The sequence below is a fragment of the Lampetra planeri genome, chromosome 19 (genome assembly GCF_965212315.1).
Source record: "Lampetra planeri chromosome 19, kcLamPlan1.2.h2, whole genome shotgun sequence".
NCBI classification, from domain to species: Eukaryota; Metazoa; Chordata; class Hyperoartia; order Petromyzontiformes; family Petromyzontidae; genus Lampetra; species Lampetra planeri.
This window is the reverse complement of record NC_136125.1, coordinates 8,741,447-8,767,533: the sequence shown is the minus strand read 5'-3', so window position 1 is coordinate 8,767,533 and position 26,087 is coordinate 8,741,447. Positions and strand designations below refer to the sequence as shown.

At 43.5% G+C, this 26,087-nt stretch overlaps 1 protein-coding gene across 1 annotated transcript; it reads right to left on the bottom strand.

Moving 5' to 3' along the window:
* Positions 1-5,635: 5,635 nt before the first annotated feature.
* On the bottom strand, positions 5,636-24,987 carry LOC144724062 (START domain-containing protein 10-like). Its single transcript, XM_078602909.1, has 6 exons — positions 23,794-24,987; positions 15,269-15,416; positions 12,573-12,673; positions 10,370-10,487; positions 8,940-8,992; positions 5,636-8,044 (listed from the first exon to the last, which is right to left on the bottom strand). The coding sequence occupies exons 1-6, from the start codon at positions 23,953-23,955 to the stop codon at positions 7,811-7,813; spliced, it is 816 nt and encodes a 271-aa protein (XP_078459035.1). The 5' UTR covers positions 23,956-24,987; the 3' UTR covers positions 5,636-7,810.
* Between the last annotated feature and the right edge of the window lie 1,100 nt (positions 24,988-26,087).

Here is a 26,087-nt window from a genome sequence, read left to right as displayed (position 1 = left end):
TCCGCAGGAATGTGTTACTGTACTGGGTCGTTAATCCGATCCTCGTTTTCTGTAATCGTGAACCAATGCAGAGTCTTTGTTATTGTCGTAACCATTTTAAGTTGAGACAAACAAGGCTCGAACTTGGTCGTGAATTCCTTAAAGTGCTGTATGTTGAACTGTGGACGCTAGACGGGATGTAGGGTTATATCTTATCACCAAGTGGAACGCAAACATAACTCTGACCATCAAGAGTAACCTTAGTGTGTGCGATCTTACAAACACGGATGCTGTAGTTGTTTACAGAGTTGAATTAATGTGCTGGCGCTCATGTGTAGCAAAAACAACTATTTATACGTTGGGATATTTTAGCTATTTTTTTAATTGTGTGCCAATCAAGTGTTAGCAACCACTGTACTAAATATCTCTCGAAGTTACAGCCACGTTTCCTACTGCGGTGCTAAAACAGCGGCCCAGTTTGCCAAAGCACTGTGCAGCATTGAATGATTTTGAAGATGCAGTATCAACTTTGTGGTGTCAGACAGGACCCTGAATAATTTATAATCGCATGAATGTAGCATCTAAATGTCTAAATGCAGCGGCATTTGCAAGATGCTGGGGGCATATGACAAGGATACAGAGAACACGGATCAGACAAAGATCCCCCGTATAGCCTTAACATACTTTTGGGGCAAGTGCTGTTAGCCAGTAGTAGCACCTATGAAGGTCGGCACGGTGACACACGAGGAAGAGTATGGGTGGCCAGCATCACGCCCGGCCGCCTTTGTCTCCTCGGTGGCGATGTTTACCCACCGCACCAGGTATTAATTTGAAGGCTGAGTCGACCTAGGGGAGGCCCAGGATCGGTTCAGATAATCGTCACTGGTGTTGGTGGTCGTGAGCGGGAATCGAACTCGGGACGCCGGGTTCGTAGCGCAGCGTAGCGCTAACCGCGACACTACCGCTCCCCACTATCAAAATGTCTAAATGCAGCGGCATTTCCAAGATGCTGGAGGCATATGATAAGACTCAGAGAACACGGATAGAACACACACACACACGTGTTTATATTCCCAGGGTCAGCCGTATGGAGAGAAGCTTTGAGCTAACATGACGATACCAACATGTAACTTTCGTTTTCAATGCGCATAGCTGCATTGACGAATACATTTCAACGTGAAAATACAAATTATATTTTACAGTAGTACAGATATAGGGAAGTTGTCAATTTGAGTCAGTTTGCCCGTAATTACAATTACAAGAGTAGAGTACTGTAGATGTTGTTGTTGTTGTGTGTGTGTGTGTAAATCGAAACGCAGAATTGAGCATAGTTTTTCGGTGCCTAGGCACAGGCAGTGGTCTTCACCAGGACGTAAGGACGGCACCTCTGAGCACACCCGGCCTCTGTACCGGCACATGTTAGTCATCCGCCTCCTCCACCACGTTTGTTTCCACAAAAAGAGAGAAACGGCAATCGACACGTGGTCTGCAGGTGGAACAGGTTTCATGCCGAGGGGGGGAGGACTGCTGCATATCCATTTCGAACACTGTGCATAGGCACATTTCACGATTGGTACGTTTAAAGAGACGCACCGACTAAAAATATATCCAGTGCAGAGGTGTGTCGTGTCAATGTTAGTGTACTGACGTTGTTCGCACCAAGTATGCCGATGAGACTCGGAAAGTCAAAAGGGATGCAGTTTTACACTTAAATGCTGCTTGACATGTATCCAGATGTTAGTGAATTCCGTGAAACACACTCGTCTGCTTATTTACACATAAAATTACATACGTCTTCTTGAATAGGTCTGACAGGTCTACGGATGTTGACCTGTATGTTGACCTGTCAGACCGATTCATATAGCCAACCGTGATAATTGGAGGTGCGAAATCGAGGTCTGAATAATAAACACAAAAGCAAAGACGCCCACGTATAGCCTGTAACAGACTGTTGGGGGCAAGTGCGGTTAGCGAGCACCTACGAAGGCCGGCACAGCACACGAAGGGGTGGGTGGCCAACACCACGCCCGACCGTCTTTGTCTCTCCAATGGCGATGTTTGCACATTGCACCAGGTACTCATTTGAGGCCGAGTCGCCCTCGGGGAGGCGCAGGACCGGTTCAAATAATCGTTGCTGGTGTTGGCGGTGAGCGGGAATCGAACTAGGGTCGCCGGGTTTGTAACGCAGCGTGCGAACCGCTACACCACCGCTCACAGGAACGAGAGGCATTGTAAAGTGGTGGGCGAAAGGGGCTCTCGACTCGGGTTTTGGAACCCCGAATACTGGTAGGAACCACTTGGTTCCACCAGCCCACAGCGGATTATTGTCCGTCCGTCGTCCATCCAAAAATGGGTGGGGAGGGGCTGGGTGGGCAGGGGCTGGGTGGGTGGGGTGGGGCTGGGGTGGGAGGGGTTGGTCACCCCGTGGTGCCCTTATAAAACTCAACGTTTAACCTACTCACACCGGCTTGTGCCCGCCCTCACAGTCGGGCATATTTGCGGAATACACCACGCCGCCGTTGACCCTGGCCATTGACCGAGCAACCCAACGTTCCTACCAGCTCCCTCCGCAGGAATGTGTTTTCGTACAATTACCAAAGGAAGATGGAGTTCCTGCAGGGACAATGACACGAGAGGCAGGATGTTGGGTCCCAGCGTCATCATATCAGCAACCGAGGAGGGTGAACGCGCAGTGGCCAATGGCACCACACATGTAGTGACCGGAGTAGCTCCTGCTCAAGTGTTAGATCAGCCACAAAGCACTACAACGTTGAGATATATATGGGCGCCCAATAGTTTTCCTGTGTGTGCAAACATGTTCATGCAGAGATCAAAGATACAGAAGATGGATTTCCCTCCCACCTCGTCACACATGCTAAAATCACATAGTGGTAATTTTTTATTTCAGTACAATGCACTTTCAGAATGTATCAACTAAACACTGATCAGCGCCAACTAAAGCAACTCGTAAAGTTCTGTAATACGTGTACTGTACAGAAACTGATAAATGCCCACCGGTTGGTCATAAAAATATGCGCGCTATTCTTTTTTTATTGGGACCTTTTCACACTTACGTACGTACGTATGCGTCGGCACGCGGCTTGCAGCCCATCCCAACGGTTCAGTGTTTACAAGTTCAAGTACATATTTACACATTGTGCCCCCTGATCAGCGAGGGTGATAGCAAGGCGTGGGCGAAAGGATGGGAGCGTCTTCAACCGAACACGGGATGCATGGACTGGCTTGCTATCCATTGATTTTTTTTAACAATGTGGTGAATGTAGGAGCTATGAGCGGCTGCGCGAATCAATTACATACACATCGGCTGTATATTTGGAATTTGCATTCTCTCTCCCCGTGGTCGTGTGGATTTTTCTCTGGGTCCTCCGGTTTTCCCCTCCACATTTAGAATATTTGACTGCTATACATTTCCACACGATGAGCCGATTCATTGGGCTATCATTTGTGACCAGGTCGCTTCTGAAAAAATTGCTATATAGCTCAGTGGGCCTTGCTTGGTAAAAATAAAAAAAAATTGTTTATATCCGGTTGGCTTAAGCGTTTCTACTGATCAATATATGTATTCGCCATTACACTCGTACATGTTCTCAATGGTATCTTCCAAAACAATATTACGTGCAATGCTAACCAAGTCTCCCAAAGTATTCTCTACCTGCAAATTACGGACTTGCCACCGACGCTTTCAAGACGCTAACTGTAGGCCAATTAAGACTTAAGCATACTTGCCAACTCGAAGGATTTAAGCAGGCTGGCGATTTCGAAACCGTGTTTGCACACCGATTATCAAATCTAATCATGACTTTAAAAATTGTTTTCGGCGATGTGATTTTTGCTTCGTAAATCGGTCAGTGGGGTAAAGGAGTCTGAAAGCCTCACCGCTGAAACGCGAGTATTGGTTTAGACTTTAGATAGTCTGCGAGCAGCCTGTATTAAACGTGTTGAGAAAGATTAATAAACGTGGTGCTTACTCACATTCACCTCGAGAGAAATGTGCTTATCTCACAAGTCTCATTCAATCTCGAATTAACTCATCCCACAACGCACGCCATCTCGTCAGATCTTAATGGCCTTCCTGCTATAGCTTTAACCAAACGTTATTCATTGATATATAGTTGATTGTAAAAACAGGGGCTTCAAAATAAGCCTTACTCTTAGCCAGTATGACTTTAACATATCTCGTTCTCAATTTTTTGACCGCCCTTCCTGAATTTGAATTACTCTATGCAGGCTTTAACGTCATGTGTTAACAACACCGTAAATGCATTAAAATAAATCAACTCCAACTGAAAGTAAGAAGTACAGGAGTCTAATTTCTTCCTCTTGGGAGAGAAAACATTTTCAAAATTAATAATTTCCAACATCCCACGCTGTTTTAAGCGGCACAAGCAAAACGTTACGGCTGAATGCAAAACAAAAAAATGTAGATCTCCCAAACTCAAAAGATTAAATCATATTTATACTCAAACCACGCTACATTCTATGTTACAGCATTCACCAATTACTTCAATAGTTCAGTTTAACACACTGCCACCCCATCCACAGCATCAGAATAGCAATACACAATCTGTTGCTTTGTGCACCGAATCATTATACACAGCAGGCATTAAGAGAAACATTTGGCATGTTTTTTTCAAACGTTTAGAAACACAATTGTACAACCTATGCTGCCCACCCACGCATCTGTCTATTCTGGTTGGTGATACAAAATGACTTGGGCTCATCTACAAACCCTCGACAACATCTTAAAAACTCCTTCAGAAAAGCCTTCTCATTGCAAGCCCAGCAGCGATGGCCCTCCTATCCAACATCAGCTTTCCTCACAATCGCCCCGTGTCTTTACTAAACTCGACCGAGATTCATGTAAACACCAGTTACAATTCGCCAATGCGATTGCGGAATGTTATACTCGTGAAAAGAACTCGCACCCGCGCGAACGTGTACCCGTCCGTAGAACTCACCCAGCAAAAGCGGCAAAGAAAACAGGTTTTATCCCAACGAAGTGGGGAGACAGCCAGGCATGCGGGACAATTATTTTGTTGTTGTCGCAAAAACAAGTTGGCAAAAGGAGAGCGTTTATTTTCAGCCACCACGAGGCCTGACGGTCATGGCTAAATTAGACTGGTGGAAAAAGAGGTCAACTTTTGTAATATTTAGTGAATCATACAGATTCCTAATATTTAAAAGAAACAAACTAACTGTACGAAGTTAAAAAGTGGGTTTCATTCATACCTGTCAACCCATACGGGTTACCCGTATTCTTGTAGTGACATTTCGTAAGACAATGTTTTATCTATTTGTTTGTGTTTCTCCCTTAAGATAGGACTTTGTAGGATGAACGTTGAGATGTATAAGGTCACGGGGTGACCAATAATGCCTGAATTGGTCTGTAATAAGGGGTTGACAGGTTTGCTATTTCTACACACTCAAAACACTCGCTCCCATCGTATAAACTAGGCATGAAGGGACGTTACTAAAATCGTCTATCATTCCCGAGAACAGCAAACTGGAGCAAAGCCTGCGCACTTCCAAGAACTTGTGTTTCATGAATGTGTACCTTTTGAAAAGTGTAGTCTATGGTATTAATGGCACAGGCATAATACAAAAATAAAGGCTGCCAATAAGCAAAGGCATCACGTTACATGTATAAGCAGTCTTGTATTTTAAAGCACATTTGCTCGCCGAAATACGCACCACACCCACCGATTCATATCCGATAGATTTTACACTTCGGCCTCAATGTAAATCATGAAACAATTGTTGACGATGGACATGATCAATGAAAACGTGTGTTTTAAAGATATGCTAGGATGAAAACGATTGAACTTTGGCCTGTAGTACATGCAACGTTTTTAGTCAGCACTGCTTAACTCGCAACCACAGGCAGGGGTTAAGCATTCGTTACACGCAAACCCATATCAGCAATATTGTACACGATGCAAACTCGTTAAAAAGCAATCAATTCAATCAATTCATGGCCCTTTATTTAACCATGTTAAAAGCGTATTGGCATGCAACATCTCTACAGCCGGGGGAAATGTTCGTGTACATTTACTCGTAAGCAATTCTTTTACTACAATTTAATTTGCGTTTATGATGATTTGGGCTTCCATAAAACCGATTAACAATTTAGCAAAGCTTACATATTCTGAATTTACACTGGAAACGAAGTTGTTTAATGCCACCGACCTTTGAACTCGTTGGCTTATATATGTCACACGCGTATATGCCAACAGAGCTCACACTTTTAAGCCAGGCAATGTGTGCAAGCTCAATTACTACTTGCATTTTAGCTCCTGTACTTTGTAACGCTATCAGTATGGGCGTAACAATTTTCCTGCTTGCAATTCAATAATTCAAATTGATGCTATTGTGAGTGCAGTAGTTGGAAGGGGATGCGTGCACTCATTGCATAAGCAGGAATCGGGGAAAACATCAATTCTTACACGTGCGATTCCATTCGCGTATCATGGAGCATAACAATTGATATTTTTGTCGAATCGATGCGTTGTTACACCCCACGTATTAGCAACCAGAGCAGAAATCGGAAAGCGCTAAATTATAGAGCTTTACCAGGCATACGTGAATATCGCAACAAGTCTGCATGAAATGGGCACAACACACCTCCCCGCTGAAAATCAGGCCATGTTGATAGGCTGGATGTTTTACTAATCAAAATTTTACTGAACACATAAGTAAACAGCTTGAAATAATCAAAGGCATCGGCCGTCGAAAACGTGTGCTAGTATTACAGTTCCAAACGGCAATTTAAACAGCAGTGTTTGTACAGCAGCATGCATCAGCATTCAGACTCTTACATTTTTTGTGCGATTACAAAATTCCCAAGAATTTTTTCAAATTTGAATGCACTGATCTTCCAAGTACTCACAGGGCCAGTTAACGTTATACTTGCGCAAATGAGGGTGATAATTTTAACGATATGCTACAAATTGTAATGCAGACAAACAATAGTTGGATTCACGTAATTTAAATGATCACATGCAAGTGGTATAAATATACTGCGCTGGGCAGCCAGGCAACTCATAACCACCTATCACTCAATTACAATAAATGTTATCGTTTTAAAAAATCCGACAAATAAATGTTTCAAGCCAATTGACAGCACCTCACAAAAGCCAAATTAGGAATCTGCGTCACCACACTTCGGGCGAGCAGTACAAACATAAAACAAATACAAACACGTGATACCAAAAGCACGTGTTGTTAACCGAACAAAAAACTAAAACACCACTGCAGGGCAGAGACAAAAAAACCACTCACAGCGGTGGAGGGCATGGAGGAGGTTGGGAGGTTTGGAGAGAAATATTTTGGATGGTTGAGAACCTGTGCCATTCATTTTCTTAAAATAACATTTTAATCAAATTCCAAAACTGATTTTGTATATATAGGCACCTGCAAGTGTTTTTCCACATCCATTTAATTAGATGTTTTTAAATATCACAATATGTTTTAATATTCCTGTGCAAGACTTCAAAAGCAAGCTCGGATCTCACGGTCCTCCCCGCCCCCTGTAAGCGCTCACGGCTTGTGCACAGTTTTAAACGTTTCACAGTTTTGCCCGCAGTGGTTGCGCTCCCGCTGACAATGCACTCTCTCGTAGGCACAAAGACACGACGCATCTACTCTTAGTGGGGCTGGTGGTGCAATTGTGACGGTGGGTCGCGCAGAGACAAGTGGCCGCCGCCGCCGCTTATCACGTCGGTCGTGTCGTGCGTGGCCGCTGTCGACTGTTAGAAAACAACCGAGAGAATTGCCGCCGCCCCCCCACGTTCGGAACTAGCGAGATTCCGCTTCAGGCTTCCTTGGCCTCCTCATCGTCCGAGTTAAAGTTGCGCTCGTCACGGCCCTCCGACAGGCCGCTCTCGTCGATTCGCTCCAGCGAGTCGGCGTGCTGCACCGTGAGCTCGCTCAGCCGCACGGTTACGAGGTTGTTCTGCTCCGGGTACAGCCACGGCTTGTGGTCACAGTTGTGCTTGCTTTTCCACTCGGGGTACTTCAAACACGCCTTGTAGATCTTCTTCATCGCCTGTTGTGCGGCAGGAGACAGGTCCACATGGAGAGGTGATATGCAGATGTGGCAATACGGTTTAATAAAAAGAAAGGTTTGTAAGCCGAATGGCCACTAGTCAGCAGTAAAAAAACAACTTAACCCTTTCCCATTCCGATGACGTATGTACATGTACATCATTAGTTTATTGTTAGAACTTTATCGGTACGTCTTCTGATCAGAAGACGTCCTGAGGCTCCCACAAGGCCATGTAAAATGTCGTACGGGAAGGCGTGTGGCCCACTTTGGCGACAGCTATAAGAGTGCGGTCGTGTCGCAACAGCACTTTGCGGTGAGTACCACGAGCACTATGCCTCTCTAAATAAAATTAACGCTGACCGCTTGCGCGTTTCAAGATTCAGCGGTGGACGGGACCCACCCTGCAACTTGCAGACATCTCGTAACGGGTTAACTTACAGTGCTTCTGATGACTGATTTACAACGCCAGTCTTCATGACCCCCACGGTACAGCTTTCTGTAATTACTAACCATTAGGTACCACAACACTAGTCCATAGCCACTGCAGTGTGCAGTGTCTTCATTTGCATACATACAAATAGAAAAGACTGGTAATCAGTGCTTAACGTAATAAAGCAATGGATTTTTTTAACTTAAAGTTCAATAATAAATATTAAAATATCCATAAAGGTCTCACTGAGTCTCAAGACTTTCAGTAAAACTGTTGTATGTTTTTTTAAACAACTGCATTGCTTTACGAGCAATTACAGCAACTATCGATTGGAATTATACCTTTTCATGGAGTTAAGGCTACCGTTCAAGTGAATGTGTGGGCTTAACTGATAGGCCAGTTTAAATGAAGACAAATGGAATTTTGTTCTGAGGGGGAGTGTAATCTTCATGTCACACACATTACCTTTGGAGCCATGAACTGAGAGGCTTTATTCACCACCCACTTGGGCAAGGAGCCTGCGGCAAAAAGAATCCACACACAAGGACAAATGACATTGACCGGAACCACATTTCACCACACCGCATCTAACAGCCATAAAACTAAGTCAAGTTTGAGAACACTCACTAGCTGAACAATAGAATGAGAGAAAATCAACCCATGTGCAGACGCCAGATGGATTATTCCATCGCAAGGCCGTGAGATGGCGATGGGTCTGGAAGGCCTTCATCCATCAGTAGATGGATCATGGCCGAAAGGTGACAATGACGAAGCTTAGAATACAGTTCGTAGGAATTCGTACCAAGGGTGCTAAGGTGTGTAGAAAACAACTTTGCAGGAAAGTGCCAAAAGGTAGTCTACTTTTCAGTTCTTCAAATTAGAAAAAAAAACAATTATATATATTAATTTTTATTTGTAAAAAAGTTGTCTTGGTTGTTTAAATTGACATGTGACATCGGTCATGGGCGTTTTACAAAAACTACATCCGTCTGTACCGCCAAAAGAACCCACAAAACACTCAAAAAATGACTTGGCTAAAGTTTCTGAACAGTAACTTCCTCAACTTTTCTGGGTAAAAGAAGAATTATGCAATTATGAGAATTAAAATCGAGTGTTCACAAAATGAGGTGTGTGTCCCACACTTATGACAAACCACTGATTTAACTACATCTCCATGTCGAAAGTAGATGAGTGAAGTTTGATTTTACTTGACAGAGTGGTGATCACATTCGTTTTTTTTCATTACAGTTGCTGAGCACAGGCACCCAAATGCCCAAAATGCCAAGCAGCCGGCAACAAACAGCACAATTCAAAGTTGTAAAGATTTAGAGGTAGTACCTTCCTTGTATTAAGCAACGCTTTCAGAATCAGAACATTTATTTACACTGCAGGAATCCGATGAGCTATAAAGCTCTTTTGCACAAATGTCCAGTCGGGGCACGGGGTAAGAACGTTACAACAACAAACAACACAACAACATGATAGGGATGCCAAGTACAAGAAAGGTAAACAAATCACCGTACAAATAAAACTAAACCATCCCCATCCTACCAGACAAAGCCCACTGAGGTATTAACTTATTTCTCAAATATGACTTGGTCAAAAAATTATAGCTCAACAAAGTGGCTTATCATTTGGACACTTATAGCAGCAAAATAATCGAAAGTCTAAACGCATGAACTTGGGAAATGGAATTCCAGAATCGAGCAGCGCGGGGAAGGAAGCAAGAAAGAGATGAGTGTTGATACGAAGTGTGGTGGTTCAATACGACGTGGATGACATGAAAATGGTCCATTTGCTTTCACTGCTGAAACGATCTTTAAAGCCATCGCGCAACTTGAAATAAAATGAGGCTGCGGTGCTAAATGTCCCAACACCAAGTTTACGGTAGATACCTTTGGGGTCGACCTGGCACAGGTAGGTGAGCGAGCAGCTGTTGGCGCCTGTTATGCGGACCAGGTATCCAGTCATCAGAGACACTGCACGCACACACTCCTTCTTCGCAGGGTATTTCTGGGGGAATGATAAAGACCAACATATGACAAAGTTAATCGACCAGTAGACTACCATTGATGACATCATCTTTGCAATCCTCACTATCGTTGTTGTCATCGTCTGCGTTATTACATTTTTGTCCACGTGTACATGCATATGTACAGCCGATTTGTCAATACATTTCTGAATAAGGGCCTCTTTGCTCGGTGGGTCAGTGTGGATTGGTGAAGGCGAGACATTGTAGCACAGTATAGTACAAAGGATCTTGCCGCATTTCCCTCTGCTGACAATGCAGCCGTGCAGCAGCCTACAACAGCAGCTCTGGCTCACTTATATTTTCATTCACTCATACATACTGCGTTTTATTATTTAACGAGCGTTGCCAAAGAACAACTGCAACAGGGATGGAAAAGCTTTTGAACATTCACGCCTTCCCATTTGAACGTTCCCGCACCTCCGATTACCACGGTTGGCTACGCATGGTGCGAAAGAAGTTCAACATCGTACACACACTGTGGCGTGGCGCCGCCCGTTAAAGAGAAAGACAAAGATAACAAAATGAGGCAGCCACACGCTCCCACCCCGCCGGGCTGCCAGTGCTCACTAACGTCACGGGATGGAAGGAGCCCACAAAAGGCAGCCTGGCAATGGCACCCCCTCTTGCTGTCGTACGGCAAGTGACAACGCCTGCAATTCTGACATGCGGTAGATTCACTTTTCCCGACAATATAAGGACTGGGTTGGCGAACAACCGCAGCGGAGGTAAGTTTCATATGGCCCTTGGGGCAGACGGATCCAAGGCCTGTGGTTTTTTGCAGGGAAAAAAAGATGCAGTTGAATTTCGAGAAGCAGTCAAAAATAGCTTATGCCAACCGCCCTGCCACAAGTGGATTAAATACGTGGAGATTCCTAATCTAGGCACTGCTGCCTTGCACCCAAAATAATCCCGACTGAGATACTAAATTATTCATACACAATGACTCTGCACTCAATTAGCTATGTCAGTATCACTTAATTATGTAAAGGATCAGGCAACATTTATTCTTATCCATGTTATGTGAAACTGCAAGAGATATTGTATGAGAATAAAGCCAATACCACGACCAAATCACTCAGAACATGCCCGATCATCAAACCTCAAAGGCAAAGCGGAGTTGAGAAGGGATATTCCTTGTATGGGTGACGACCAACCTCAGAGGAGTTATAAGCTGAGAGACTACATCAAGGGAAACAGAGGGCCGTGTAGCAAATATATCAAAGGAATGTACTTCTGTGCTCTGGTGTCTACGCTTCCTATCTTCATCAACCTGCACCGACCAGCATGCTGAAGTAAGGCATTAATAATATTAACCTCTTTTTCATAAAGCGCCTTTCATATTGAAGTATCTCAAAGCGCTGTACGTAAGAATACAACTACACCCACAATTACAGATGAAATCTAAGCGAAACAAAAAGCTAACAATAACTGCCAAGAACTACACTCCATGACGGCCTGGTGAGGCTCTCATCCAGCAGCGGATTTACAAAGTGCTGTGCTTGTACGTACGTGGAGCCAACGTGACAGACCTAAAGGAGGCTCATATTTTTTACGTGCCTTACCGACCACATATTTATTGTTCACTACAAATACCTAGGTCGGCACATCAAAGATGGCAGAGCATCGATCGGCTCTTCCGGCGCACTCGACCATCAGGCATCACCACCACTGTGCTTCAACTTTACAACAGAATCAACACGTGGCCACAGGCTGTCCTCTGCCCCTTGGGAGACACGCCATCCACTCTTTGACAAACCGGACGACAAGACGTTGCGCAGCGCTGTATGGTGCCATCAAATTGGGAAATGTCTCTTGCAAGTATAGGAGATGTGTTTGCACTCTTTGGTTCTTTCGGTAAACTCACATAGGTGAAAAAAAAACTAAATTAAATCACGACGTTTCGGAGGCAACACAAGCTTCCGTCATCAGGTGACACAACCACAGCAAAAACTGAATTTACCGAAAGAACCAAAGATTATGGATCTTTGCAGTCACGAAAACTTAAAATCTGGATGTGATTTGTGCCAGTGTACAGCCTTTGCCTGCGTTTTGGGGGAATTTCTCACCGGGTGCTTGACGGAATGGTTTATAATCATGTAGGAATCGGGGAGGGCAAGCCAAGAGCGCAGCGTGATGAAATCCCTGTTCTTCAGAGGTTTGCATTTGCCTGTTACACATTGACACGCAGTACAAATTAGGCATGTAATGATTCATCAGTTGAGACAGTTTATTTCCTAAATGATGCATCAAAAGGTTTAATTATTTACAATCTCAACAAATGCTCGTCAAAATGACATGCCACCTTACATTCAAGTTAAAGCAACGCAAAACAAGAGGAGACGATGCGACGCAGCCAACGCGAAAGAGACCGTACAAACGAGACAGAATTTGAATAAACTTTTGAATACATTTTTGACAAATTCAGTGGTGTGGGGGTGAATGATTACATTCTTAGTATACATGAGGCATCGGAGGGATGATTATTCAACCTACCCCCACCACTGGCAATTGGAAATACAAATTCATAATTTCATGGTGAATTTATCGACCACTTGTGGCCGCAGAGGTCAAATGGGCCATATACGTATACGACCTATGCTCACCAAAAAGAGACGTATTTTACTGAACACGACTGACGTATGATCTAACAATGTTATAAGGGATAGACGTACTGCTTAGACATGTTTGTGTGCAATGCAAAAAAGCGGAGCATGACTTCAGAACTGTTTTGAAATACGCATTGTAACCGCATGTTGTCCATAAAAAAGATTTTAGGGTTTAATTTAAGACCGAAACAGGAGGAGGATTTCTCCACAACTCTGGCCGTCGACTGATGATGCCTGATGTTCTTGGTTGTAATTACTCCAACACACCGGTGTGCTGAACTAATAACGAATTGGTATGTTTTGTTCACGTGACAAACCTTACTAATTGGCTGTGTTGGGTGGTGTCGGGTTTAAGGACGCATTTATATTTTACGTGATCTAATGCAAAAACCTCTATTATGGATAATATTTGCTGTAAAAGTCTGTGTTAAACGACCTGCATATATTGCTAAAATCAAAATACGAATAGACTGGCAGCGTCATTGGTGTATATATATGTATATAAGCAACATTAAAATAATCTGTTGTATGTATGAATTCCATTTCCAATAGAAATTGGATTATTAAGGTGACATATTTGCACCAATTAACAATACATCCATGTTAATTAAACGTGCTTAATGAGCTGATGAGCAATGGGGAATTGAGCACTGTATTTAGATTTCCTTGGATGAGCTGCGTTTCATATGTGATGGGACAATTGAACGATGCAATGAATGTGGATTTATATAGCATCTAAATGTGACCGCATCTTAAGAGGATGTACAGAAATCTTGAGCATGTTTATTTTATGTTGAAGCAACAGATCATTGGCACGAGAAATAAGGTCATCAGCCTGAAACTTGAACTGGGGCAGAGTTGACAGCACGGATGGCTGAGAGAAAGTAGTTTCACTCGCTGTGGGAATCATTATCGCATAGCAACGGTAACTTTGGCAAGAGTAGCGTAATTTTAACACGTTTTCTAAGCTGATTCAGAATGTATTATCAACACTGTTCGGTTGTAGGACTAAACTTGTTCCCGCCTGCAATGCAACCTGGTACGTATTCGTAAACGAAAACGAGCTGAACAAATTTTACTCACGGGATTTTCCCCACACTTGTCAAAATGTATAAAATAAAGCAAATATATAGATTTAAAATGTAGTGCAAATGTACACGACTTAAATTTGTTCATGTAAATCATTTAAAATAAAATTTAAATCCATCAGGGTCAACGTAGACCACAAAAGCTCAATCAGTTCTTTAAAAGGCACCTTTCTAAAACCAAGACCCTTGTACATACATTATTGTACTCCAATAAACCATGTAATTTGAAGAATTGTTATTTTTAAACCATACATGTTGTGACACTATTTTACTATACATCTGTAAATGCCAGGATGAAGAGGTAATGCCTTAAATTATTTTTTCAAGCCATGGAAGATGATGATCATCATCATCCACCCTCTGGGGTGGTTAAAATGACTACTAGCTTGTGAGCAATAACTCTGCGGAATGTCAAAAGTGACTGCCTTGTACACAGACACGTTCTTGCCACAGTAATGTACAATTTCCGCTGCTGCCATAGCAACCGCCGAAGCAAATACACAATGAATGTTTTTTTTTTAACATAGGGAGACTGAATTTGATGTAAATGATCAGCTCATCCAAATTAAGAGTATACATAAATCTTACTAAAAGACACATTTACATGCTCTGCAGTTTCATCTGTATTGTATACAGTCTCTAAACCTATTGTAAGAGCATCACTTAGGACAGCATAGAAAGATAAACAAAAACACCTGTGAGAAAACATTTAACCAAACGATCAACTATGAACAATTTCTATTTTACCAGATAAGGCCCATTGATCAATGTAGTTCTTTTTCAGAAGCGACCTGACCACAAATGATTGCTCAACGAAGTGGCTTATCATGTTCACATGTATAGCAGCCAAACACTCTATAAACGCATGTTTCTAAATGTGAAGGGAAAAATTGGAGGACCCGGGGAAAAATCCACGCGACCATGGGGGGAGAGAGAGAGAGAGACACGCAAACTCCAAATATACAACAGACATCAGGGTCGGGATGGAACTCACGACCTCCTCTATACCAGTCGAGGGAGAAAACACCTCGCACACCGCGGCGCCGAGTGTGTTGGAGCGGCACTCACATGAGTAGTAACCCACATCCGCGTTAGCCGTCAGCTTGCCAATATCAAAGGTTTCCACGACGTTGGAGTCCCACTTCTTCCGGTAGTCGATGTCGTGCAGGACGTCGTACATGGTTTCCGCAGACACATCCTTGCATTCCAGACGAGTCTGTGTTGCGATGTGTGTGTGTGCGCGTGAGTAGGTGAGTGCAGGGTAGAGGGTTTTTGTACACGTGTCAGAGACATAAAAGGTACAAGTCAAAAAAAGTGGAATTAATCAATATGTTAAATTTAGCAACGCAAGTAAAATTGCATTACTATACGTGTGCCTTGTTCAAGCGCATTACCAAAAGATTGTTCTGTTAAAATTAAATAACACGGAACAGTTTTTGTCAACCCACTGCTGGATAAAGGTCTTCACACACCATACCGATCTTGGGAGTTGTTTGACCACACTTCACCATGCTGGTCCGTGTAGGTTGAAAACTGAATTGGATTTTTACTCGCAAATGATATTAGCCGTGGCCAGGAATTTAACTCAAGTCACCAGGTTCCATCGTGTAAGGGACGAACCAGTGCACCACAGCTGAAACCTAATTGCGTCCGACTGAACTGGTATTATCTCAAACACCCCTTTACCATCCACACTGAACAAAGTGGTGAAGTATGGCGTGGGGATGCCTCCCCATCCAGCAGTGGGCTGACACAGGTTTATTGAAATTACTTCGTTAAATAATCCAACTGCAGTGTATGCAAAACTAAGTTTATACAAACGAGAGATTATCGTGTTTACAAACTTCCAATCGTGGGCTATTTCTGGAAACATATCACGCACATAAACTGTGATATACACATTTGTTGACAAAGTCTGCTTTGAGTACCTTGGCTTCTCTAGGTCTCAAGCATCAATGACTATGAAGTAAACGTAAGGATCTCATGAGAAAACCAGCTTCGTCAGTGTGATTGAAGGTGTGTGCAGTAATGAGCGTATCATGGTGACATCTGGTCAAACTAGTTTTTCAACACAACCAGAACGCTGGCCTAGATATACAGGGTGTTTCAAAAAGATGGACCCGATTTGAAATCTCTATATCTCTGAAATTGGGTCCATCTCTTTGAAACACCCTGTTTGTAAATCCAACCGAGAGATGTATTTGTTAATAATCGTGTTCTCATATCAGAACATTTAAAAAACATAGACTACCAAGATTGAATTGCAAGTGTTCAGGCCAAAATAAATAAGCTGGCAGATCACAATCAGAAGGTTACTATTTCTCAAATCCTGGTAAGAAGTTCAATCAGTCATTCGTTTCTCTATGACTCTTAACATAAGCACCACTTTCCGGACAGTAAATAGTGCCTGTTACAAAACCCCACTTGCCCCTGCCACGGGAACGTGGAATTCCCACTACTGGCTCAGAATTGGTGAATAAAAATCAGATGCGCACCACCCCAGGTCGGTTGAGTAGAAAACCGACTTAAAACCACTCACAAATTATTTCTATGAACAAAAATATAAAAAAAACCGGCAGTTACGTTGACACATAGGGGGCACAGTGGTAAGCACCAGAGGTGGGACAAAGTCATTGTTATGCAAGTCCAAGTCGAGTCGCAAGTCATCAAATTCATGACTCGAGTCTGACTCGAGTCCAAGTCACATGACTCGAGTCCACATCTCATAGGTGGGACAAAGTCATTGTTATGCAAGTCCAAGTCGAGTCGCAAGTCATCAAATTCATGACTCGAGTCCAAGTCACATGACTCGAGTCCACATCTCATAGGTGGGACAAAGTCATTGTTATGCAAGTCCAAGTCGAGTCGCAAGTCATCAAATTCATGACTCGAGTCTGACTCGAGTCCAAGTCACATGACTCGAGTCCACACCTCTGGTAAGCACTCTTGGCAAGCCGGGGGGAAGGGGAGGGGGGAATTACGGCCAACTGTACAGACGAACAAAAAACCCGGTGAGCAAAGCAAGCATGGCGATGAGTCACCCTGCAATGAAAGGGGTTTATCTGTAGGGCATGTCATTCACTGTACATCTCTTTTCAGGTCAGAAATGGGTTGAGAAATACCTACACATGCACAGAAGGGGGGGGGGGGAACAACCATTTGAACGGTCAACAGCAAGGGCATTTTAGGAATGGTGCTGCCATGTGTCCATACTTGACGTCAACTGCGTCTCTTCAGCAACACTTCTAAACAGGATACAATCGATGCTGTACCCGACCGGCAAAAAATGACAGACACGTCATTATGACCACGTATTTGCATGTAGGTGCGTCTCCACTTGGATGCGTAGGTCAGGGCAGCTGAGATTGCAAATTACTCATTTGAGTGACACAGCAAGCGGAAAGATTGCTTCATGTTAAGGGTCATCCCGTGTTCAGCCTTTTGAAATTTAGCCAAAGAAATCGGTGACACAAAACTAAAAGAGGCACGTCCATGGGATGCAACAGGACACTTTATTTAATTTATAAAGGCACGACCAGATGTCAGGCACTCGGTTTTCAAAGAGCGCAAAGCGTTGGGGTCAGCTTGCCTTCTGATGCAGTGTGTGTATCGTATAACGATTCATTCCACGGTGTTACACAGAGAAGCAGCTCACGAAGACAGCCTTCTCTGCTGTCTGTAGCTGCATTAATGCTGTTAATATAATAGAGACGTGCGCGCGCACACAACACATCGGTCGGCAGGTGGTCAACAAAACAGATACTCCCGTAGCACAAGACATATACGGGTAATGCGCACGTTAAACAGAACATTTACTTTGTCTAATTGATTGCATGTGAAATTTTATTTGTAGCGAATTATACAAAAAATCCCTGCAAGATGTCTGCTTATTGTGGAAATGCACCTGATCATGATGCCACCTTGAAGCTATCTGAATTTAATGGGGTTTTTTTTCACCTTGGTATGAGTCATACAATAACAAATTACGGTGACAAGAAAAATAAAAATTGCAATACTCAATGAGCACTTACCCAAGATTAATCTTTTAATTTAATAATTTAATATGTATGCAAGGATGAGTTTCTATGAAAAACATGGGAAAAAAATTACATGTGGCATGGCATTAATATGGAAATAATGAAAACAACGAACACAGGATTATGCATTTTAAATTCAATCCACGTTAAGAAACTAAACTCAACAACAACAACAAAAAAGCTATGACATGACACGGGATTGGAAAAAAAACCATGGGGTTGGATTCTGTCCCTCTGGCAAATTCCACCGCCTTCACGTCGATGAGGTGCATCTTCATTGCAGCACCTCCCCTAAAACTAAAATATTCGTCTTCCACGATGCAGGAATGTGCACGTCTTTTCACCCACCTCCAACCATCGCTGCATCACAACCGCACATTTCGGCTTCACACACACACACAAGGGCGACGAATGGCTTATTTAAATGCAAATTCTGCATTCTTTTTGCAGCCTATTTTGAAAACGTGACGCGTTTGTACTCGCAATGTTGAAAACGGTTTTTTTTCAAACGGTTTGCACACAAGCGTGAATCTTTGGCCAAATCTTGATTGTAGACTGCAGGATTTATGTTAATGTGGCCAAGGTATGTCAGGGTATCGGGTTTACTTTACAAATGAGTGTGTTGGAAATACCCACATCCCCTTTCCTCTTTTGCTTGACAGTTCCAAGTAAAGGATTTTTTGTGAAAGTAACAAATTCATAAATTAAAGTCGGGTGAAGCAGTTGCACAGTGTTCAAGGTAATGCACGATGAACTCGGCGATCTAAGTTCTATTTGACGTTGCTGCCGATGGCGAACAGCAGTGGCAAGTGATATGTTAACCATCACTGGGTTCCACTCTTCTTAACGCGCACTGATCGGCGTGATGAAACATGGTCAAACAACCCCATTATACTTGACATCGTATGAGAAGGTTTTGATCCAACAGTGGATTTCCAAACGCTTGTTAATGATTATTGCGAAGTAACACAAAGTCCGCGTTGGTTTCAGCAATACAAATGCTCAAAAATAACGTTATATCTGACACTATAAAACCCATGTGAAATGAACACTTATTGCAATCTCCCTAAAAAATACAACATGCTTTAGGTGAAAATATCTCTATCTTTAGAGACGAACAAAGGGCTGTGAAATTGTTAATAAACATATGTTGACTACATAGGGAGCGATGACGAACGGCTTGGATAATAAAGCGATACAGTATCTCAACACATCACGGGGAGTTAAAACCTGTGTTTCTTGGCAACTATCACCGTACCACTGTTCTGAGGTCCCCAGTGCTATTTGCTTAACCTATACCCTCTCCACATGGATGGCTGTAAGCTTTGTTAGAGGAACACATTTTATTAGTCAGCAGAGAAAAATACAAGGCCACACGAGATAATCTAATTCTAGGACGATAATAAACTTCCTTTCTTAACAGTATCACATCCACGCAAAGTGGACAAGGGAGGGCAGTACGGTCGGTGGGTTTCAGGACTGTGAAATTCATGCCACTATCGATAACAAAATACAAAAGCTTTTGAGATTTAAAAAAAAATAACCTCATTTATACAATAGCAGTGTACCAACTTGAGCAAATATTTAAAAGTCTTCAAATTCAGTTAAATATATTTTAAACAGCAGCTTTCATTGAATTTTTTTTGTAGAAAGGTAAAGAGAATGTTTGAACATCAAAACCTCCTCAAAATCCCATTGTTGTGATTCGGACCACAAGATCCTACTCAGTTTTCCAGTGCTATCTCAAACGTTAAAGAGATAAATATTCAGTGTTAAATAAAACAAATCTTAAGAAAATAAGCCAATATATTACACTGCTCCACTCTTCCACAAACTTGTTGGCAAAACACAAGGAATATTAAATGATGCCAAGCCATTCATTTAGTTTTATAATTACGCATTTCGTAGCACCCAGTATATTGAGCAGTGTTATGTCCCACACGATACAGCAATCTCACTACGACAATTCACAAGAGTATTCATGTACTTAATAAAAACAAAGCTGGCATTCATATTAGGTATCACACAGAGTCGCTGCTAAGTGTTTTCAGCAAAGTGCTTCATGTGCAGGGCGACTTCCTCTTGTGCAGCCAGACAAGCCGTTATCACAATGACTACAGTACGTGCGCGATAGTCACGCTTTTTGAGTTGCGGCTGAGATCAGCAGGCTTACAACTCATCCAATCTCTGCTCTTAACCCAAAAGCAAATGTAAGATTTTAATAATAAAAAATGCATGGAATTATTCTGTAGTTTGGAGTTATCTGGATTTGTAACTCTCCTAACGCATGTGCTGGAAATGTTAATTCAATGTCACAGCGAGTACACTTAATCACAGATGACAGGAGCAATGGTGGAGAATATTCTTTTTGTACATCACTACAAATGGTGTAAGCCAATATCTTTTGGGGAGTATTCAAATAAACCGAAACTGCTTGGCTCTTGTCATCACTTATTTATAGTCAAATGAAATATGACCATGACCGGCACAGACAGACACAGTGAGCGACTGACTACCTTATAAAAGTTTACTCAGGCCAGTAACAGCATCTGTAATACAACTCAACCCACAAACCCAATGAGTCTCTGGAACAGAAGAAATATTCTCCAATGCCACACACAGCCGCACAGCTATTAATACAGTAACAGCCATATACTTTCTAACCCAAGGAACATTCAATTGCAGCAGTAATGGCACTATAAATATATTGCTTATTTTAAAAAGTTGTGAACCTCGGACTGTCTTTCCATCCAACTTTAACCCCTTTATTTAGCATGGTTGGCTACGTACGGTGCAAAAGAAGCTCAATATACATACGAAACGGTTTATTCATTTACAATAACATCTTTCCATTCAACCAATTTTCTGTAAATAATTCCAAACATATTCCACACGGGTCACATTCATTGTGAAGAAGAGTGGGCTTGGCCAGGACGTGTCAGGTCAATACAAACGACAAAGTGGTAACTGGAGGAGCTAAGACACCCACAAGAGGGTCAAGAGACGGAGCGATGAAATCTGCTCGTGTCCAGGAGCTCGATGGATTTTTACACCGCACGACTGTGAGTTTGTGGAGGGTATTCATCCAGCTGTGGACAGAGCGTGGCCAACGATATCAGACCAATCTGTTAACAGAATTGAAATGGTGCTTGGAAGTGGAGTTGACTTAAAACTGAAAAGCAAATTTGTTCTTTAAAAAAAACATTACAACCCTTGTGGTCCAAGTGCTCTCCATGCGTCAGCAAGCGGCCTTCAGCGGTGTACGGTGACGCGGCTTAAGGTGTGGTTGCATATGTTGCGGAATGAACCCGTGCACGAGGGCAGTTGAACACGTCAGGGCAGTTCCACGTGTCTACCTGCGTGCGGTCGGTCTCACGCGTGTGCGTTCTCAAACGAGTTACCTTTTCCTGCTTCCTTGAAAAAACCGGTGCTCGCCAATTAAATGAGATCCCCTACCCCCGCCCCCCCCGACATAAGACAATAATCAGCAGCCATTCATTCTATCACGATTTCAGATGAGCACCGGACACCATGCAAAATAAAAGCCACAACCAATGCGCGTATCAACATTTGTCATTAAACATTCCACGTGTCGATTGTTTTCAAGGGCCAATTGGTGAAAAGTTAACCCACTACAATAAGCTGTTTTGTTGTTGTTGTTGTTGCTATAAGGCCATGTTAACGATTACGCCGATTAGTTTTTTTACTTGCACTTATACGTGACTGCTTATGAAGTGCACATTTTCATTCATTTTAATGTCAAATTCAGCGAAGTAAGCCACAACACCCACACGACAGAACCTTTTCCAACCCGATGAAAAAAACCCCGCCATAGCCACAAGCTTCACAAGTGTGTCCTAAAGACTGACATTGATCTTGACCTCAAATATGACAATGTGAAAATGTGTTATCGCTCGGCGCTATGGCGTGCCAGTTTGTGACGTGGGATGGAAAAGCTGGGTGGGTAAGGTAGCAAGCGTGAGACGAGTGAGTGCGCAGGCATTACATTGGTGTGCGCTATCGTAGCTGAGTGCATGCACACCCCTGTCAATCCACTGCTGGATGAGGGCCTCCCCATGCCGTATGGGTCATGGGGGTTATTTGACCATATTTCACCGTGCTGGTTAGTGTGGGTTGGTAAAGGCGGGGAGCATGGACAGTACACTGATAGATTTTGTTTGATACACTGCCGTCTGCCAACATCACCCCAGACGGTAGCTTGGTAGACAGGTGGAGAGTTGTGTGCCACGTTCAGGTAGGTACATGTACATCACATGAGCCGTTGTTAGGTGCTCGACTCATTAAACTCGGCAGGTGATAACTGAACATACGTATAGCACACTCAAGGAAGTAGACTTGGTGGGCAGGAATTAGCTGGGTAACCAGGTGACCCTAAGATGAGCACGAGTATACTGGGTAGTAGGTTAACCCAGGTGTGTACATCTATACGTAGACCAGCTGTGTGCAGATAAAGTTAATAAAATGGGCATTTACATACAACACCTGAAGTGAAATTCACCTTGTTTTTACTATAACTTAGGTAGGAAACTAAAGCCAAGTTATTTTTAAGCTGTTTAGACCAGATGTGTGCAGAACTGATAACCAGATTTGTGCAGAAGGGAAAAACAAGCCATGAATGTACAGGTAATGGCAACCCATGTGTGTTTCAGTGTAGTATAAAGCCAGGTATCTGCATGTAAAGGGGACACCAAGTGTTTAAAAGTAAGCCAGGCATGTGCAGCTAAACCAGGTATATCCCTAGAAAGATAAGACAAGCCATGCATGTGCTGGTCAAGCTGCCGTCTATATTATGTAAGGTAACCCAGATGCGCACAGAGACAGATCCAGGTTAGGTAACCCCAGGTGTGTGCAGGTACAGTTAAGCCAAGTGTGTGCATGAACAGGTACAACACAGGTAAGGTAACCATTGATGTACAGGAACAGGTACTGGTAAGGTAATCCAGGTGTGCATTAGTACAGGTAACCCAGGTGCGCAGACACAGGTACGAGTAATCGAGGTGTACAGACACAGGCAACCCAGGTGTGTGCTAGCACAGGTAGCCTAGGTGTCTCCAGACAGAGGTAACCCAGGTGTGTGCAGACAGGTACAGGTAAACCCAGATGTGCGATGACAGGTACAGGTAAACCCAGGTGTGTCCAGACACGTACAGGTAAATCCAGGTGTGTGCAGACAGGTACAGGTAAACCCAGGTGTGCGATGACAGGTACAGGTAAACCCAGGTGTGCGATGACAGGTACAGGTAAACCCAGGTGTATGCAGACAGGTTCAGGTAACCCAGGTGTGCTATGACAGGTACAGGTAAACCCAGATGTGTACAGACAGGTTCAGGTAACCCAGGTGTGCGATGACAGGTACAGGCAAACCCAGGTGTGTGCAGACACGTACAGGTAAACCCAGGTGTATGCAGACACGTACAGGTAAACCCAGGTGTCTCCAGACAGAGGTAACCCAGGTGTGTGCAGACAGGTACAGGTAAACCCAGGTGTGTGCAGACACGTACAGGTAAACCCAGGTGCGTGCCAAGCTCAACTCACCTTGAGCTTCTGCACGAAGGTTCCGTTTCGCAGCGGCTGCGTCCACACGGCCACGGTGCCCTTGTTGTAGGTGACGTCCCAGCCATCCGTGCTCTCACAGTCGTTGCGGAACGACTGAAACGCCTCGTCGTCCGGGATCTGGACAGTCTCTCCCTTGGACATTGTCTCTCTCCAGCTGCCCCTGTGATGGGAGCCCGAGTGTGGTTGGTGGTGGTAACCTGATTGACCTCCGCTTGTGTGCGCTTGTTATATATCCACACACACACGTGCGCGCGTTGGTATCTACGTACTTGGTATCTATGTCCAGTGTCTACGTGTGATCCTATTTGTGTGTAGGTATCTCTGTGTGTGCTTGTGTAATGTTCTAAATCAACACTAGGCGCGTTTAGAGTGTTTAAATACTCGGGCTACAGTACACGGCCCACTCGCTGGCACTCTCAAGTGCGTAGACCGGAGCTTGCAAGTCGACACGGCAGATGTTGTCAATGGATTTTGGATTTATTTTAAACAATTTTTTTGTATTTCTACAAAACGTCGTCACCGCTACGAACGTCTTCGCAATTAATGATTAGCGACAAGCGAGAAAATCTGTGCGGACTGTAGTAGATTAGTAAATTAGTAATGTTGTTGTTGTCACCACCGCCGCTATTTACACGCCGAAGCGCCGTGGTTGGCCACGTCGTACGGATTGAGACACGCGAAACATTAAAACACAAATGTTTAAAAGCAATACGCTGATAAAACCGGCACTGCCGTCTACCTCAACAAAATTTGATGCGAATTATTACTACAACAAAAATTCCTCTTAAAAAATCGTAGTTTTATCCTCCCCCTCTCAAATATCTAACGTGAGGAGGATGAGGAAGGGGGGTGTATGGATGGTGGCAATATGATGATGATGTGGCTGAAGAGAACAATATGATGATTAAGAGAACAATATGATGATGATGAAGACACAGATGATGATGATGGGTTGGTGGTGGCTGAAGAGAACAGGTGAGGATGATGACGAAAGCGGTGGTGAAGAGAACAGCTGAGGTGAGGTTGGAGGAAAACAGCTGAGGTGAGGTTGGAAACGGACGGTGGCAGCTGAGGAGAACGAGTGAGGGCCGACGATGAAGGACCAAGCCAGCAGCAGGAGGAGGAGGCGGCGGAGTGGCGCTGAAGCCGCTGCAGGTGACGCCGAAGATCCCGAGGGCGGAAGCGATTAGCCGCTGCCGCGTCATCACCAGAAATCGTAGAGCGGATAAGAGGCCCTCACCTCACCCCCCTCCCGTGAGCGCCTCACGCCATTGGCCAGGTGGCGGTCACACGGGGCGGGGGGCGGGTGGGGTCGTCACCGTGGCGCGCGCGCGTGCTTATCCGGTGTGGTAAATGTAATGCCGTCGCTTGAAATATCAAGCTGATCTGGATTTGTAAATAAATAAATAAACACAATTAATGCAGTGTTAAGCATTATTAGTCTCCACATAACAAAACACATGTTGAAGCCTTATCGGTTTAATCGGTTTATTGGCTTCCCAGGCCAATAATATTATTATGCAGCAGATGTTTTTGAAAACATACTAAACTCGTGGCTGGTGTCAAGTTGCTGTGTTCTCATCAGCAGCCAGGCTTTGTAAAACAAATGCTGTTGCTGCTGGGTGACCGGATGGTTATTGGCAAGAGTACTCCGGCCAAAATGTTGTGTTCTCCCCCCGTTCAACGTCGAAAAGCAATGTTGCCAAAACAAACTCATGAATTGTTATGAAAGAATAATGTTTTACCCTTGCTGGCAATAAAACAGTTTTAAGATGTTCAACACCAAATAAGAAACCTCTTGCAAGGAATCAAGTCTGCATTAACCACACGTAAAATTTCGATTTAAAGCTTTCGTGACTGCAGGGATTCATCTTCTTGGTTCTTTCGGTAAAGTCACGTCGTGAGAATTATTTTATTGGTTTATTTTTATTATTTTATTATTTCCATTCTACGTGACTTTATCGAAAAAACCACACGTACTTGCGGTGAACATGCAAACAAACACGTTCTGATAAAATATGGCATTATCTTTGGAACTGATTGGCCTACACCAGACACAGCAGCCTTCTTTATGGCCAAGTCTCACCAGAGTCAGACCAGAGAACGCCAAAAGGCGAACAGTCCAAATGACAATGCACGTATGCAAGTACCAGAGTATCTCCCGGTCATGAGACCTTTTTTGCCAGTATCAATCCTCGAGAAAAAACGAAGGAATTACACTTTTACTTGTTATGAAAGCGTAATCACTTCTTTCTCTCCCACATATAAATAAA